This window comes from Hyperolius riggenbachi, chromosome 11, assembly GCF_040937935.1.
Source record: "Hyperolius riggenbachi isolate aHypRig1 chromosome 11, aHypRig1.pri, whole genome shotgun sequence".
Classification (NCBI taxonomy): Eukaryota; Metazoa; Chordata; class Amphibia; order Anura; family Hyperoliidae; genus Hyperolius; species Hyperolius riggenbachi.
Window position 1 is genome coordinate 117,388,230 of NC_090656.1, and position 19,421 is coordinate 117,407,650.

A 19,421-nucleotide genomic window follows, 5' to 3' on the forward strand; every position below is an offset into this window, starting at 1 on the left:
AGGGCAGTATTCTAACATGATAACGACCCCAAACACACTTTGAAGATGACCACTGCCTTGCAAAAGAAGCAGAGGGTAAAGGTGCTGGACTCGCTGTCCAAGCACATCTCCAGACATACATACCCTATTGAGCATCTGGGGACACCATCAAATCCCTATACTTTTCCATGTAGCCATTTTTGACCCCTCACCCTGAAGTCATGGGAGACAAGACAGCCTTTCAGACATGTCAACAACACAGGCCACTCCACACACTATAAAGGCAAAATCCCATTGGCAATTTTCATTCTGCCTGGAGTTAGTGTAGGGAGAGGTGCTACTGGTTGCTGCTACAGATTGAGAGGGACATATAGATAGGCTGTATAACTTTGTGTTTAATGACATTACTGTGTGTTCCGGTGCTTGTGTAGCTGCTTCTAAGTGCTCTGCTCCTTGTAGGTTACCAGCTATTTACCACACTAGTACTTATAAGGACCACACAGCACCACACCAACACCCATGTGACCTTACAGTGTGATTTTTAGAGTTATTTTTACCCGAGACGCTCATAAGCGACACCTGCAGACTGATGTGTCAGCTACAGGCACCATCAGAAACATCATGCTTTACAGGCTTACATCATTTTTCCGGAGCATGCCAGGTGGGAATAGGAGGCTTCATGACCACAGGCACAGCTATCCTGTAGCACCATCACCCAGTATATCATCTGGTCCTACTTCAATTGGCTTTAGAAGTAGATTACCTTTGACCGCCTGACTCCTGGGGAAGATCAGCTTTATCGGCGTAAATTACATTGCTGTCATTCACAGATGGCTAGTATCAGCCTTTGGGTCGCCTATTGACAACTCACTGGTGCAAGAAAACTTCAGACTGTCTAAGATTTGTGAGCAGGGGAGAGTACATATATTTTAGAAAAGAAAGAAGGAAAGTTGGTTATTTCTCTTAAAGCGGTATCGTCACCATAAAAATCAAATTTCAACAGCAACTGGTCTGAGTGTATCAAGTGATAAAGATGCTAATCCTGCATTCAAAACTTTTAAAACTTTTTCTGCTGTTATGATTTGGAGTGATCACATGCTTAAGGAGCACTGGCCCTTTAGTAGTCGTGCCAAAGAATTGCATGCTGGGGGTTCTTTTTATCTATAATCTATTCCTCCTCTTCCCTTTATTTCCCTGCCAGTTGCTTATCTGAAACCTAATCCCCTACTCACTTGTGTTTACAAGCAAGGCTGAGTTGACTCAGCGATTGGAGGAGACAAGAAAAAAAGTAAAGGGCAGAAATGACATCACGAGTTAGCCTTAACTGTGGGCAAAAGACATGGCCCCCACCAGGAACAGAATTCTCGTCATTTACTATATATCATTCACTGAAATCAAAACGTGGACAGTATAATACCTGTGTTATGTAAGTAGATCAAGTATTTATCTACTTATATATGTGTTTTTTTTCCTGGCATAGTATGGCTGATCCTACTGCTTTAAAGTAAAAGGAGACAGGCAAATGTATTTTATATAATAGAAGGCATTGTAACAAAGGGCCATCAGTAATGATAATCTCTATTTGTTCTTTCAATATTGCTAATTATTAGCAAACCATTAACCTACCCTGGTTATCTTGATCTCTGTGGCTGTTCTTGGCAGTTGCTTCATATCCATTGTTCTGGGGCCCACAGGTCCTTAGGAACACCAATAAGGACAGTCTTTATGATTCGCTAACACTAATGTTTTCTTGCCCACTGTTTACAGACTATTTACAATATTTACAGGGAAAAGCAGGAAACAATAAAATCATAGAAACCTTCCCACTTGATGGACTACTAACTACATCTTCAGTGTGAAAAGCCCCTCTAGAGAAAACTTATCATTTGTCACCAAATAGAAACAACAGAAAACGTATCACGAGGCTCTTTGCAGCACAAAGTTCAGAAACCTTTGTTTGTTAGTCCAGCATAGACATTTACTTCCCAGAGTAGGACTTATTTAGGCTGACTAATTATCCCTTTTTTCTCACCTGAGAACATTTCTCATGAAGAACACACAAAAAAAAAAAATCTGTGGATCTTTTTTTATTATCCAAGCCCCTGTCTCAATAAGAACACAAAATCCTGGAGTGGATTTAAAATGGCAGTCTAAGGGCATAGAGGTCAGTATGCTGTGTCAAACTGACTAGCAAGTAAATAATAGGAATGAGATCAGGCTGTATCAACATCTAGGTAACGTCCTTGATCAGAGCATATGCTTTACGAAGCATATGCATAAGAAGCAGAGCATACGAAGTGAGTTCTGAGGCTGTGTTTGAAGATCTTGATGAATGGACAGGAAGTGGTAAATAGATACAGTGGCTTGCAAAAAATATTCGGCCCCCTTGAAGTTTTCCACATTTTGTCACATTACTGCCACAAACATGAAACAATTTTATTGGAATTCCACGTGAAAGACCAATTCAAAGTGGTGGACACATGAGAAGTGGAACGAAAATCATACATCATTCCAAACATTTTTTACAAATCAGTAACGGCAAAGTGAGGTGTGCATAATTATTCAGCCCCCTTTGGTCTTAATGCAGTCAGTTGCCCATAGACATTGCCTGATGAGTGCTAATGACTAGAGTGCACCTGTGTGTAATCTAATGTCAGTACAAATACAGCTGCTCTGTGACAGCCTCAGATGTTGTCTAAGAGAATAATGGAAGCAACAACACCATGAAGTCCAAAGAACACACCAGACAGGTCAGGGATCAAGTTATTGAGAAATGTAAAGCAGGCTTAGGCTACACAAATATTTCCAAAGTCTTGAACATCCCACGGAGCACTGTTCAAGCTATCATTCAGAAATGGAAGGAGTATGACACAACTGTAAACCTACCAAGACAAGGCCGTCCACCTAAACTCACAGGCCAAACAAGGAGAGCGCTGATCAGAAATGCAGTCAAGAGGCCCATGGTGACTCTGGACGAGCTGCAGAGATCTAAAGCTCAGGTGGGGGAATCTGTCCATAGGACAACTATTAGTCGTGCACTGCACAAAGTTGGCCTTTATGGAAGAGTAGCAAGAAGAAAGCCATTGTTAACAGAAAAGCATAAGAAGTCCCGTTTTCAGTTTGCCACAAGCCATGCGGGGGACACAGTAAACATGTGGAAGAAGGTGCTCTGGTCAGATGAGACCAAAATGGAACTTTTGGGCCAAAATGCAAAACGCTATGTGTGGCGGAAAACTAACACTGCACATCACTCTGAATACACCATCCCCACTGTCAAATATGGCGGTGGCAGCATCATGCTCTGGGGGTGCTTCTCTTCAGCAGGGACAGGGAAGCTGGTCAGAGTTGATGGGAAGATGGATGGAGCCAAATACAGGGCAATCTTGGAAGAAAACCTCTTGGAGTCTGCAAAAGACTTGAGACTGGGGCGGAGGTTCACCTTCCAGCAGAACAACGACCCTAAACATAAAGCCAGGGCAGCAATGGAATGGTTTAAAACAAAACATATCCATGTGTTAGAATGGCCTAGTCAAAGTCCAGATCTAAATCCAATCGAGAATCTGTGGCAAGATATGAAAACTACTGTTCACAAACGCTGTCCATCTAATCTGACTGAGCTGGAGCTGTCTTGCAAAGAAGAATGGGCAAGGATTTCAGTCTCTATATGTGCAAAGCTGGTAGAGACATACCCTAAAAGACTGGCAGCTGTAATTGCAGAAAAAGGTGGTTCTATAAAGTATTGACTCAGGGGGCTGAATAATTACGCACACCCCGCTTTGCAGTTATTTATTTGTAAAAAATGTTTGGAATCATGTATGATTTTCATTCCACTTCTCACATGTGCACCACTTTGTATTGGTCTTTCACGTGGAATTCCAATAAAATTGATTCATGTTTGTGGCAGTAATGTAACAAAATGTGGAAAACTTCAAGGGGGCCGAATACTTTTGCAAGCCACTGCACATGAAACAAGGAGTTAATTTGAAGTTTTGTATGTGGGAGTAGAAGGAGGTGACTAGAATAGTTGAAAGAAGTTCGCTTCCAAAGCAGAGATTCAATTTTGGGTTTCTGGGGATAATCCAGCAGTGCTGCTCATCCAATATTCGGGTATCCGAACTACCCAGATAATCTGAACTTTTTCCACTATCCGAACTTTGAATAGGAATTCGGATATCTTTGTAAATCCGAATAGCACTATCCGAGCAAACTCGGCTTTCTATGTGAAAATCCGAAATCCGGGTGGATAGTTAGTTTGGATATCCGAGCAGATGCCAAAATCCCTTCGATGACAAAAATCCCTTTCAGAGGCATTCAGTCCTAGAGAGAGAGAGAGTTTTGGAAGCAAGTTAATCCATTTACAGGCCACTGACAGTTTTCTATCCGGATATCCAGGATATTGGGTTCGGATATTCGATTCTACTCGGGTACCAAAAAGTTCGGATTCGGATATCCGATTCAGATCCGGATATCTGGGTATCCGGATCCGAATTCAATTCGGATTTTGAAAAGAGGTATCCGAGCAGCACTGTAATCCAGTACTATATGAAGGGTTTTCCTAAAAGAGAGATTTATATGTTAGGTTAGGAGTAGACTATTGAATTGGATTCTTTGTGCAACAGGTACTCAGTGGAAAGAATGACTGAGGATAGTAGGATTTGAGGAGGGAAAAGAAAATTAATAAGTTGTGCAACAGACTCTAGCCTGAATTGGAGGAAAGGGTGAATGTGGGAGATGTTTTTTTTTTAACAAAAAACTACGCTTTTCCTGTAGGATAAAAGATTATGCACACAAGTTACTTACAACACTGATATTTCATTTCTCTACAGTGCCAAAACCAGTGTGTGCTACGGATAATGCAGAATACCTGGTAAGCCTTTAGACAAAAACTCTTATACACTTTAGCCACAGTTTGTATTGCGTTTAGTCCTGGTACTCACAATTGTATTGGGTGCCTCCAGCACCCAAATTCCCTACCATAGCAAATATTAGTATTAGTATCCCGCAGTGCCCCTTTTTTTTTTTTCAAATTTTCCAGCATGTTTGCAATAGTAGGTCAGTTAAGGTTTGGCATTAGTGAAGGGTTAAGGTTAGGTGTAGGGGAGGGGGTCTTTTAAGGTTAGGCGTTTGTGGGGCAGGGCTTTTAAGGTTAGGCATCAGTGGTGGGGGATTGGTTAGGGTTGGGCATCAGGGGTGAGTTATTAGGGTTAAGCATCAGCGGGGGGGGGGGGGGGGATTGGGTTAGGCAGGGGGGCTCTGTATGAGAACAGGGTCAGGTTAAGTTGTAGTAAAGTATTGATAACATTTCCTGGTATTTACTATAGGAATTAGCTCTGCAAAATAGCCGAATATCTATAAATTTACTGATATTTTAGAAGTGGTTATTTCAGATAGCAATATTTGAGGGTGCCCTTTTTTGCACGTACACATGTGGTTGATCATGGTGTAGGAGAAACAAGGTCCTAAGTAATCGTGTGTGATAAAACTTTTCTTTGTGTTTTGTCCTCCTTCCTGGCAGGGACGAATCTGGGGGGGGGGGGGGGGGGGGGCAGGCGGATCTCTTGCCCCAGGCGCAGTTTGTGGAATTCTTAAAAAGGCGGCAAAATGTATGGCAGTTTAGGAGCCAAAACCTGACCTTTAGGCGCCAAAACCTGACCTTGCCCCAGTCGCAACTTTGTCTAGATCCGTCCCTGGCTGGTTATGATAACCCTTTTAGCTCTTGAGCTCTGTAGCAAACATTTTTTTATGTTTTGATTGTATTATTATTATATGCTGAAGGTCCATTTTATTTTGACTTGGGAATGATTGGCTTTTTTCCATTATGTTGTTTTTTCCCCTGTGGACCTTCAAAGTATTTACCGTATATACTCGAGTATAAGTCTAGAAATTTAGGTCTGTTTCCCTTCATAAAAGTATAGGGGTCGGCTTGTACATCAGTCATGGGCAACACTGAGCACAGTGAGTTTTGTGTGTACTAATGGTGACATTCCCACTTGTAGCAATGTACCCAGTGGTAAGTGATACTTTGAGGAAAGGAAATGCCAAGAAAACACAGGTCTGAAAGTTCTGGCCACAACAATTAACAAGGAAAGAGATGGGGGGAGAAATACTGGGCTGCAGGAAGGGGAGTGAATAATTGCTGCACTTGGGGGCTTAGAGGAGTTATAGATAACACTTAAGGGACAGGAGGGGTTAATGGCTGCAATACTGTATGCAGTGCAGACATTGGCCCCTCCTGAGCCCCAAGTGCAGCCATTAACTTTGCTGGGTAGACTTATACTTGAGTTAATAAAAAAATTCCAGCTTAAGAAGGTTGAATGTTGAAGTCGACTTATACGCGAGGTCGACTTGTATTCGAGTATATACGTATTGGAGTTGACTTATACACAAGGTTGACTTGTATTCGAGTATGTACGGTAGTATTTTATGTATTATTGCTCATATCTAAAATACCTCTGTATGTGGCTACTCTACTGCCTCGATTTTTTGTTAATGCCCAAATCAAATGAATCAGTAAAATATAATAAAGACAATAAATGTTCTATTGATTATATATACTTTTTTTTTTATTAAACAGCATTTTATGTAAATATATCAAAATATGTAAAAGAATCACATATGAATATCAATTGTCACTGTGGATCTTTCATGTTTAATAGTTTTTCTACTGTTTACATACAGCCTGGCTCTCCAGTTCCTGCTCCTCCAGGAAGCTGTGAGGAATGCATATGCTCTGATGAAATTGACAGCTCCACACAGCTACACCAAGTGAAATGCAACCCAATTGTCTGCATTACTACATGTGATGTGGTAAGTAGAGACAATACTACTAGCTTTACACACAGTGTTCATTGAAAGGAAGTCTAAAAATTTAATCTGAACCAGATTTTAAACACCTATTTAAATTATAGTTATCTGAAGCAATGTCCTGTAGGTCTGGTCCCATATTGTCAAAGCCAGTCTGTATCGGGATGAACTTTTGAACGTTTTTAGATGAATTCACTATAAAGTTTTAAGTTTGTGATACAATCCTGTTTTCTCAGAAAATCCAAGTAGTCCAAATAATAATAATAATAAAAAAGACCTAAATCACCTTTCAAAGACACAAATCATATGGACACATGTTATCCTGAATGAATTAAGCCTAACTTAGAAACCCTTTCCTGATGCCTAACTCTAAGACCCCCTTTGTCTCCTGTGGTGCCCTAGGCCATGGCCTAGTTGGCCTTGCCTTAAATTCGGCCCTGGGAGAGGGTAAGTGACTTATATTGGCCTGTTACCTAATAGATAAATTGTAGGGTCAAAGGCAAAGGTATAAGGGACTATTCGCAGTAATTTAGAGTGGACTGCTGCCCAATAACGATGGGCCTTTGCACCATATGTGTTAGATGTTGCCTACCTGGCCACAACCTCTGAAACATACTTTGAATGTATTTTGTGTAACTTTAATGGGGGCATGTAGGGCCTATAGAACAGGGGAGAAGAGGTCTCCATCATAGAGAAATAAATACTACTCTTATCTATAAGTGTTATCCCTGCATCAGCTTCCCAGCCCAGGACAAATACTGGCCTAGTCACTAGTGTTGGGTGTAATGACTCGTAATGTATGGATATTCGTAATTATGAGCCATAATTGCGGACTATAACATCATAGTCTGTAAATGTCTGCCAATATGGATTATGACTTTGGGTGCATTCGTAATAACATCCGTAAGGCCCCGTTCATACTGCACGCGTTTCCAGCCGCGTTTTGGAAACGCGTGCAGGAGGCCGACACGCACGACATCAGACAGTGCATAGAGTGCACTGTCTGATGTTCACACTGCATACGTTCCAGGAACGCATACTGCACGCATTTTTTGCAAAAACGCGTGGCTGTCCCATTTACTTTTCAGTGATGGGATCAGCCACGCAACGCACACAAACGTGGATGGCATGCGTTTGCATGCGTTGCGTTCCGCATGCATGGCCATCCGCATTTGTGATGTGAACGGGGCCTAATAACGGTTACGAGTCATAATTACAACTTTGAGTACATTACGGAGGTGAATTTTTTGTAGATGGTTTGACCAATCAGAATTTCCCTAGCAACCAATAGGAATTAGCTGAGCTCTGGACCCACCCCTCCCTAATTTGAGACTTGTACCTGTAATTGTTAACTTTGTGATTCGGTTAGAGTGTTAGCTTACTAATTATTTTGCTTGTGATTCAGTTAGAGAGTTAGCTTCCTGCACTAGTTTAGAAAAGTGATAGTGTGTAGTCAGTGGTAGTTTAGAGATAGGATTTCATACATTAGCAATAGTAGTAGTAGTTAGGGTCCAGGGATTGGGAAGGGACTTAGTTTGTGACTAAGTTAGCTTAGTTAATAGTCTATAAAGTGTGCTGTTGTTTTAGACACTTAGTACTAGTAGTAACAGTAGAAGTCACAGTTAGTGGTGCTCATCCGGATTCCGGATATCTGAACTAATTGGATAATCCGAACTTTTTCCACTATCTGACCTCGGATTCGGATTCCGGATAGCTGGGCAAATCCGGAATGCGGTATCCAGATTCACAGCAGAATTTGGATATCCAGTCGGATATCCGAATCCGGACACTGTAACTAAGGAGATGACGTCCATGACGTCACTGAGCCAATCAGAGGGCTCCCAGCCTAAGCCCTAGCAACCAATCACAGAAGGGAACCCTGGCCAGACCCCCCTGTATATTAAGGAGGTATGCCATGATGATAAATCTCGTCCTTTCTTGTGACTGCTCACTGAGAGACATGCTCCAGTGCTGCTGGCCTAGCAAGTGCTGTGTACAGTGATGAACTTAAAGCTTTTCAGTGATTAACACCTTCACTACACTATTCTATTGTTTATTAGGTAGCTAGCTTGAGTTCATTCAGTGGCAGTCAGAGTGTGTGCTGCAGGCCTGCAGCAGCTGCTATTACTAGGTCCTGTGTCTGTGTGTGCTGTGCACAGACACAGGCCAGCTGCAGGCCTGCTATTAGCCTTAGCTACAGTATAGGTTAGGGAATAGGATTACTGTGTTATTGTGTAGTTAGTACTACTGCAGTGCTAGTTAGTTGTTAGAGTATAATACAATACAATACAATAACATTTCTATGGCGCTTTTCTCCCATAGGACTCAAAGCGCTTAGGCTCTCTCAGATTCAGTAATTTGTAGTAGGATAAAGTATTCACATAACAAAAGTTATATTTCTGCAAATGCCAAACTGAACAGGTGGGTTTTCAGTCTGGATTTAAACACGGCCAGGGATGGAGCTGTCCTGATCTGTTGAGGTAAGGAGTTCCAAAACGTAGGGGCAGCATGACAGAAGGCTCTGGGACCAAAAGTTTCCAAGTGGACTCTGGGTATGACTAGATTATTAGAACCTGTTGATCTGAGAATGCAGGGATTTCTACGCAGCTGCAACATATCTTTCATGTATCCAGGGCCTAGATTATTCAGGGATTTAAATGTCAGTAGGCCGATCTTGAATAGGACCCTCCATTCTATAGGTAGCCAGTGAAGGGAGTGCAGGACTGGCGTTATGTGGCAGTGACAGGGTTGGTTGGTTAGCAGTCTGGCAGCAGTATTCTGTATCAGCTGTAGGTGGTACAAGACCTTTTTTGGAAGGCCAGTGTAGAGAGCATTGCAGTAATCCAGTCGGGATGTGATGAAGGCATGGACTAAGGTTGGCAGATCTTCTGGGGGGATGAGGTGCTTGATTTTTGCAATGTTCTTCAGGTGAAAATAGGATGATTTCACCACAGCAGAGATTTGAGTTCTGAAGTTAAAATCCCCATCAATTAGAACTCCCAGGCTACGCACATGATTAGAGCTGCGTAGATCCGTGCCTCCTATTCCCAGTGAAGACTGCAAGTTAAGTTGTTTTGTTATCATGCTCTGCCCTCCAATCAGAAGGACTTCAGTTTTGTCTGCATTTAGTTTCAGCCAGGTGTCATTCATCCATTTCTGTAGTTCACGTAAGCAGGCGTTTATAGTTAGAGTTGGGTCTGTCACACAAGGCTTGAAGGAAAGATATAGTTGGGTGTCGTCTGCATAGAGTAGTACTACTGTGCTAGCTTACTACAGATTACTGCAGTGCTGAGCAGAGTCAGTGTGACAGTTAGACAGTTAGTGTGCACTAGTGTCTTCTACTCTGCTGTCTGTCACTCCATGCTGATTTGCTTTAAAGTCCAACCACGATTTTAATAAAGTACAAGTACCCCACATCATGTAGCTGAAGCAAGCTGAAGCTGGCAGTGGTCATACTCGGAGCACCAGAACCCCCTCTGCCACTCCTGCCGACACTGAGGCCTGTTCAGGCAGCCAATCCTCAGTGGCCTCCTCTCATCCCTCCATCGCTTCCTGTGCAAGGAAAAACCGCCGCCAGACCCTGTTGGACGAATCTTTCCCTGTTGTTGGCAAGAGGTGGACATGAAGTGGCTGGGAATCACTATTCCTGCCTTACCACCCTTTACCACCACCACCACAACCTCCTGGCTCCTCCTGATTAACTATTACTAACTAAGCCGCCTGGTTCACAATTCTTTTACAGACGTGGTACCACCAATGCTATGTGCCACGTACACGTGCCACGTGCCACATGCCACATACACGTGCCACGTCCGGCATGCTCCTGGCACACGTTACACCTACTGCTTCTGCATTGCACTGCTCCTGCTGCCTGTGCTGCTCCCACCGCCAGGGTGCCACAGGCCACTCCTGCTGTGCTGATACCACCTATAGTTAACCCAAAACACAATTGCTGCATGATTTTTTTTGAGGTGTCTGGGCTGAAAACTGTCATGTCCCAGTTGTGCGGTTGGACTTTGGACACAATGTGGGCTCGCTCCGCTGAGGTCCCCCGGAAGCCCCGATGAGAGCGGATTCGAATGCCCGGGCCAGCCTGGAATTCCAGGAGGTCATGGTACCACCAACGCTACATGCCACATACACGTGCCACGTACACGTGCCACATACACGTGCCACGTCCGGCATGCTTGCTCCTTGCACACGTTACACCTGCTGCTGCTGAATTGTCCTGCTCCTGTACCTGTGCTGCTCCCACCGCCAGGGTGCCACAGGCCACTGATACCACCTATATTTAACCCAAAACACAATTGCTGCGTAATTTTTTGGAGGTGTCTGGGCTGAAAACTGTCATGTCCCAGTTGTGCGGTTGGACTTTGGACACAATGTGGGCTGCACGACCGCTGTCTGGAACCTAGTCCTGATGTTAATTTACAGCCATTTTTTTTTTCCGGGGGGGGGGGGGGGGGGGATTTTAAGTCCCCACATAATCAATTATTGTTTCCCTTTAAAAAAAACATGATGCCACATGCCTCATTTACCCTAAAAAACGTTTTAGAAGCAATTTAAAAGCCACTTCCGGTTTTCTATCTAGATTTCCGAATCCGGGCGGATATCCCGGATAATGGGTTCGGATATCCGATTCTATTCAGATTCCGGAAAGTTTGGATTCGGATATCCGATTCGGATCCGGATATCTGGGTATCCAGATCCGAATCAATTCGCATTTTGAAAAAGAGTATCCGAGCACCCCTGGTCACAGTCACTCAATAGTAAGTGTGTGTCACTCAGTATAGTTATTTATGAGCTAATTGTTTTACTACTACAATTTTATTTAGATATACTGTATATTGTTTTCTGGGTCAGTTATAGAGTAGTAATGAGCACACATTTCACATAATTGTAATTTCACAACATAATTTGCAGTTACGATGCAACATTGTAATGCAAAATTTCAGGTAAAATCATAATTAATTTTATTTGTAAACATAACCAGGAGCCATAATTTCATTTCGCGTAATTTTGTGCTAACTTTAGCGATTAATAGCAAAGCCCCCATACATGGTATCATCACCAAAACTGCTATGTATTTTAAAAGGAATAGTAGGAACAAGGTAAAAATATTTTTCTAAAAGTCCTTGTAGTTTTTGAGTAAATCGATTTAAAAATGCAAAGGAAACATGGTTTTTAACCACTTAAGCCCACAGGGTTGAATTTTTTTTACATCCGAGCAACTTTCACCTCCCATTCATTTGCCAATAACTTTATCACTACTCATCACAATGAATTGATCTATATCTTGTTTTTTCTGCCACCAATTAGGCTTTCTGTGGGTGGTACATTTTGCTAAGAGCCACTTTACTGTAAATGCATTTTAACAGGAAGAATAAGAAAAAAACGGAAAAAATTCATTATTTCTCAGTTTTCAGCCATTATAGTTTTAAAATAATACATGCCTCCATAATTAAAACTCACATATTGTATTTGCCCATATGCCCCGGGTATTACACCGTTAAAATTATGTCCCTATCACAATGTATGGCGACAATATTTTATTTGGAAATAAAGGTACATTTTTTCAATTTGCGTCCATCACTATTTAGAAGCCCATAATTTATTAAATCATATTGATATACTCCTTTGACATGCATATTTAAAAAGTTCATTTATGTTTTTTTTTTTAATTATTATTGTAATTTTTTTTTTTAATTTAAACTTGTATGTAGGTATTTTATGGTGTGGGAGGTCAACAGGGTTTTTTTTTTAATGTATTTAAATGTGTTTATTTAATACTGTGTGTTTTTGGTGTAATTTGCTATTTGGCCACAAGATGGCCACAATCAAAAAGTCCTGGGAGTGATTGATCTCGCTCCCAGGCAGAAGAAAGGAGACCAGAACTCAGTCTGAAGAGACGCTGCCGGCTTTTCTCTGGGGGGGTCCGATCAGCGAAAGGGATTTATAATCCCTTTCACTGACCGGTGGGCTAGCGGCCAGCAGCGGGGGCGCGCACGGGGGGGGCCCGCGGGAGCGCGCGCGACCCGCGGGAGTGCGTGCAGCCTAACTGGATGAAAATTTTCGTCCAGTTAGGCTTAAGTGGTTAAACCCTCATTTTTTTAGTTTAAAAAACATTTTTCCTTTGCATTTCTAAAATTGATTTTTTTCAAAAACGCCAAGCTTTTTTTTTGAAAAAATGTTGCCTTGTTCCCACCCTTCTCCTTTACACAGCAATTTTGGTGATGATTGCATGTATGGGGGCGTTGCTATTAACTAGCATGAACATGATGCGAAAATTACATGAAATTACAAATGGATTACACTAAATAAGAAACATTTATTTCGCCAAGTACAAAGGTGGGGGGTTTGTACCTGGAATTAGTTTGGCTCATACAGGTTCTGGGGGGTTGAATGGTGAGAGTAAGGGGGGAGGGGGGGAAATGCCCAAAAGCCAAGAGTCAAGGCTGTCATATCATGGCGCCACCAGTCACAGTTGAATGTCCAAGTCATAAATACATATGGCCATAATTGCCAAATTGACACAAAATTTTGCGTTATCATAATTAGCAGATTACGATGATCACTATTAGAGAGTTAGCTTGGTGTACTAGCTTAGTGCTTTGTGAATGCTAGTTTACTGTGCAGTGCGTTTTTCCAGTTTAACTGCAGTTAGCAGTCCAGTCAGTGACTTGTTTTTGAGCTATCAGCAGAAAGTTAGTTAGTACTAGTGTACTTAGTGTAGTATTACTTCGTCTAACTAGTTAGTGTTCACTTGATAGGCAGGTTTTGTGTGCTTCTGTGTGCTATTTGCTGTTTGTATTATGCTGTTTATCATTGCACCTGTGTTTTTTTCTTGTAGCTATTGCTTATTGTTAAAAAACAAACAAAAAACTTTTCTGCTTTCCTGTGCTCAGTGATTCTTGTATCCTGTGAATTTGAATCTGTGCTATGTCTGTCTGTTTAAGTATTAGTCTTTTCCTGAATGCTACTTGTCTTTTTTTAAGTACTGTATTTAGAAAACTATTTGGTTGAGTTTTAGCGTATTTGATTCACTGCGTTAATAGTTTAGTAGTACAGTTGTTTTAAAATGCCTTCAAGGCTGGGAACTGGAGCAAAGAACCTCTACTGGAGGGAGTTTGAGAGGTGCAGGCAGCAGCAGGGCAGTCAGAGAAGCAGTACCTTCTCTGCTGAACCATCCCATCCTCCTGCTCATTCAGCAGAAGCAGCAACAGGTAGCAGCAGGCACTCCTCCACTGTTTCCTCCACTTTTCCCCACCAAAATTGATACGGGTGTCGCCAGACAGTCCTCAGTAGCCTCCACAGCACCCTCAACACATTCCACAGCTTCCCACATTCTGCGGCGACAGTCCATGATCTGCGAGACCTTTTCTTTGACCAAGGCTCTGCCTCCCACCAACAGGCTCATCCACAAGCTGAATGGTATGTTGGCCCATGCTGTGTGTTCCTAGCTCCTGCCATACCGCCTTGTGGAGGAGGGGACCAGTATGCAGCAGCAGCTGCTGCAGTAAGGGATTCCTGAGTTGTGGATCTCCAACTTTTCCAGAACCGCTTTTCCAGCACTGCATGAGTTCGTAGTGGTGAATGTGCCCCGTACACTCAGGGCCGGATTTCTCATAAGGCACTGTAGGCACGAGCCTACAGGCGCCTTAATTAGAAAAATATGGCTCTCCATCCCCGAATGTCCTCCTGGCAACAGCTGCTGCATTCCCCTTGCTACATCAGACTGCCCCATGCAGGGCCGGGGGCAGCGCCTTTCCACCTCTACATGCCTAGCTGCTGGCCGCCCATCTGCCTCCTCTCCCCACCTGCGCTTCCAGTAATATTTGTTTGTTCCAACCCGGCCATAAGTCGGCGCTGCCTGTCATCAAAGAGATGACATGCACAGGCCAGCTGTAGTGTGTGCCTTGCTGCTGCTAGGTGACATGAAGCAGGAAGCTGGGTTCTACTGCGGTTTCTAATCTTCCTGTACAATGGACTGTAGAGACTGCAAGGCACTAGGAAAGAGGAGGAGAGGAGAGGAGAGCTGATCGAACTTAAAGTGAACCTTAAGTCTGGTCAAAAAAATGAGTTTAACTCACCTGGGGCTTCCCTCAGCCCCCTGCAGCTGATCGGTGCCCTTGCAGCTTCGCTCCGATGCTCCTGGACCCGCCGGCGACGACTTCCGGTTTCGCCGTCACTGGCCGACAGGCATGGGAACGCGGATGATTGTTCGCCTTCCCAGCCACAATAGCACCCCCTATACTACTATTGCGACCTTCTTGCCGCAATAGTAGCCTAGGGGGTGCTATTGTGGCTGGGAACGCGAACAATCACTTGCGTTCCCATTCCTAGGCCTGTCGGCCGGTGACGGCAAAACCAGAAGTCGTCGCCGGCGGGTCCAGGAGCAACGGAGCGGAGCTGTGAGGGCACCGATCAGCTGCAGGGGCTGAGGGAAGCCCCAGGTGAGTTAAACTCATTTTTTTGGCCAGACTTAAGTATCCCTTTAAACTGGACGGGGCTGAGCAAACAGACAGTTCCAGGAGGAGGTTGGGTGCATTCTCAGTGGAGGCAGCAGGAGTGAGTGCCATTTGTACGCTGAAATGTTTGAATGCTGTTCGTGCCTCTGCGTGGTCTGCACTCTGCAGGTCACGGATTATTGATCAGATAATTAGGCTTTGCAAAACTGTCCCAAAGTACTAGTCTCTTATACTCAATTGTAAGGTGATACTATTGTACAGATTCAAAAGTTATGTCTATGTATGTGCTGTGCATCTATCTGCATAGCTTATGATGAAAAGAGGGAATTGAGTTGTAACCTCTTCACAGGTAGTATTTTACAAGTTGCAGCAATTTTCAAGATAGTGGTCGTGTGCAATTGACATGGTTCTCCCTGCTGCGTACAAGTGCTGAAATTATGCACAACAAGCTCCATAATCTGGTATTATAGTTTATGCTTGACAACTAATGTGCCACATTATCTGTTGCAGATCCTGGACATGTGTGCTTAGGGTGGTGTTTGATGACAGATTATTAAGGGGCAGACAATGAAGCTGCAGCTTTGGGGACCTGTGATCTGAAGTAGGGAAGCAGAGCACATACATCACAGATAAAAGGGAGAGCAGTAGATCTGAAGTCCATCCTCTTCTGTAATTGAATATGTATCCCTTCTGTAGAAAGGTCAGACAGAATGGGTAATTGTGCCTTAGCAAGTGTGCATTTACGAGTCGGTCTCTGTTCAAGTATGCGTGTGCATATGTCTTTAATTATGTGTGTATGTGTGTGTGTATGTGTGTGTGTGTGTGTGTGTGTGTGTGTGTGTGTGTGTGTGTGTGTGTGTGTGTGTGTGTGTGTGTGTGTGTGTGTGTGTGTGTGTGTGTGTGTGTGTGTGTGTGTGTGTGTGTGTGTGTGTGTGTGTGTGTGTGTGTGTGTGTGTGTGTGTGTGCATTGGCGAGGGTTACGGCTTGATGACTGCCAGCGGGACTGAGGGTGAGTGCCGCTGCCTTTATCATTCATACATCTGCATTAAAAGAAGTGAAGGTAGGGCGGGTGGTTCAGCACGGAGGCACAACTCTATAAGGGTGGAGGGAGGGAAGCCTGGGGGATCACTAGATTGACAGGGATATTGGGGGGGCTCCCTGCCTAATGCCAATAACTGCCCTCAGGAGTTTACAGTCTAAATCCTGCATCATATCACTGACCTCACAAGTTTACAACAGAATCCAGTGATTAGAGTGTAAGATTATAAGGACAGTTAGTGACATGAGGCAGGGATGTGAGTTCAGAATATTTTTTACTTGGGGGTGGCCTGTTTTGAGGGGCGGAGTTAAGGGCACCAGAAACCTGTGCCTATAGGCTCCAGAGTTGTAAATCCGGCACGGCGTACACTTGATAACTCTGTGGTTGACAGGATCCATCTCACAATGGCCTCATGGAGTAGGCACTCCAGACAGCGCTGCTACCTGTCCTTCACCTGAACACTGTTAATCCAACGCAGGAGACTTGGGCGCAGCCGGTGCCACCATAGGCAGTAATAGGAATTACGGCTCGGCTATAGCAGCGCACAGGGAGTAACTTCGGCGCCGTCAGAAGATGGAGCTGAAGTTACTTTTACAACACAATAATTCGACTTCCAGCAATTTCTGGAAGCCAAATTATTTCATTCCCCACCATCCATGGCGGCCTGGAGGGGGAATAGTATTTAATACGGCCTGGAACTTGTTCAACAGCAGGATAAGCCATATACCGGGTGTATCCTGCGCCCAAGTCTCCTGCGCCGATACCTCTCGTACGCCCTTTACCTGCCACTTGGTCACTACTGGAATAGCAGCAGCAGCAAAGATGGTGGTGCCATCGCACAGGGTCAGGGGAATGCCAGCCACAGTCTCCTCTGATCCCAGTCCCTCTGCAACCGCAAGCATCTCCACATCAGCAGCAATGTGGAACACCACCTCTGCCAAGCCATAAAATGCTCTTTAAGGCACTAGAAAGCAAGAAAATACTCAGAATAATGTTGACCATACACATTTTAGCTTCCTTTATGCTACATTTTTAATTAAAGAGTGCTGAAATGTATTTTAAACAGAAGATGAAAACTTTCTTGTGGAAAAACTTAAGCGATAAAGTGAAATCATGCATAAGGTCCATTCTGGTTACCAAGGGCAGCACAGACAGGGCTTGATTCACTAAACCGTGATAACTCAAACATCACACATTATCAAAGATATCACACTTTGTCAAAGTTAACACGCCTTATCAGGGTAGCATAGCGAGCGCTACGAACCCGCAGGGGCTCGGGGCAGGATGAGTGCCATTGCCAATTAGCAGGCATAAGTTTGTAGCGCTCGCTATGCTACTTTGATAAGGCGTGTTAAATTTGATAAGGTGTGATATGTTTGATAAAGTGTGATATCTTTGATAAGGTGTGATATTTGAGTGATCACAGTTTAGTGAATCAAGCCTATAGTGTGACAATTCCCTTTCACATACACTGATGCAGTGTGAGCCATCAATGTATTGGTTGGACTGAGCCGCTAGTACTTGACGTAAGGGAACACACAACTGTGTGCGAGTAAATTTCAAGGTATCTTGCCTATATGGAAATAAATAATACACGTTCTAAAATTGAATTTCAAGCATACTGTGAGGGTTTTTTTTTCCAGCTGAAAAACAGCTGTCTACTTTCTTTAATCTTTTTAACTTATTTTTCTAACCTTTTTTGTTTACTTTTTACTCTCCAGGGAGAAGAATACATAACTGATCCAGAAAAGTGCTGTGGAGAATGTCGTCAAAATGCATGTGTGTTTTTGTTGCCTAATGGAACAATTGTGACTTTGGGGGTATGTAACTACTAGATGCTATTTCTCTGTAGGAGGAGTGTACAGTTTAATGAAGCTGATATACTAAATCATTTAATTTATTGTGATGCTCACATATCCACTGCATGGAGAACATACATTACCCAGTAAACTTATTACTCATTTTCTGCTAGGTTTTAAAAGGCTTAGGATAAAATAAGAAAAGCATTTTAATCTAGAAGAAATGCACTTCTTAAATATGTGCGTACACATGTATTTTATGTTTTACAAGTTTCCACGATAGTATTCCTTTAAAGTGCACCAGAACTGAAAAAATTAAAAAGTTTTATACATACCTGGGGCTTACTCCAGCTCCATCCGCTCAATGGCTCCCACGCCGCCGTCCTCTGCTGTCTAAAGCTACGGAAACCAGGTCCCGTCATTTACGTCAGTCAGAGCCAGTCTACGCAGGAGAAGTGTGCCCTCTCTCCAGCAGCCGCTGGAGAGAAACGCAAGCAGCGCACTTCACTTAAACCAGACTGGCTCCGACTGACAGAAGTAACGGGATCTGGTACTGAAGCTGCGGGCTGCGGCGTGGGAGCGATCAAAGAGGATGGGGCTGGAGGAAGCCCCAGGTATGTATAAAACGTTTTCTTTTTATCAGCTCTGAGTCTCTTTAAACCCTTGCATGGGACAAGTGATGGTCAAGTAAATGCAAATAACTTCGAGTTGATGCAAATCTATGCAAGTGTTTATGCAAATTTATGCAGCTTGATAACGAACCAATCAAATTTTACCTCAGCAGGATTTGATTGGTTTATTTTTCAAGCTACATACATTTGCATAAAATGTGCATACATTTGCATCAACTCGAAGTTATTTGCATCTAATTGACCATCACTACATAGGACAAAATGAAAAACAGTGGGGTTAAATGTAATTGCAACTTCATGCAGGTGTCCAAAGTGAGATGTATTAAATTATTTTAATAAAAAAGAAAAAGCTACATTTTTTTTTTGCTAAAACACACAGACAGGATCAGGTACACAGCTGCAGGTGATGATTATTTACACACTATTTAAAGCTATATGTTTGCTTTCTATCATTCTGGACACATTTTATTCACTGTTTTACTGCTAGTGAGGTCTGCCTCTGTATGCTGGATGTGCTGGGCACAGTCCTCCATAGTAATGCCCACAGTGACTCTTCTTTGTCATTTTTTTCACACAAATGAAAAGATGAATAAAAGCCCTTGTATTGCTATTTGCTAGTGATTACTGGAAATATATGTGGCATTTAGAATTTTAGCTAACTTCGATAGTTGCCCTTTAACCTCCCTGGCAGTACATATCT

At 43.1% G+C, this 19,421-nt stretch overlaps 1 protein-coding gene across 1 annotated transcript in view; it reads left to right on the forward strand.

Moving 5' to 3' along the window:
• LOC137537855 (kielin/chordin-like protein) overlaps positions 1–19,421 on the forward strand; it is a 267,049-nt gene that overhangs the window by 46,724 nt on the left and 200,904 nt on the right. The window contains exons 6-8 of the mRNA XM_068259806.1: positions 4,806–4,846; positions 6,658–6,786; positions 18,012–18,110. Of these exons, the coding sequence (XP_068115907.1) occupies positions 4,806–4,846; positions 6,658–6,786; positions 18,012–18,110 (269 nt within the window). The remainder of the gene's footprint in view (positions 1–4,805; positions 4,847–6,657; positions 6,787–18,011; positions 18,111–19,421) is intronic.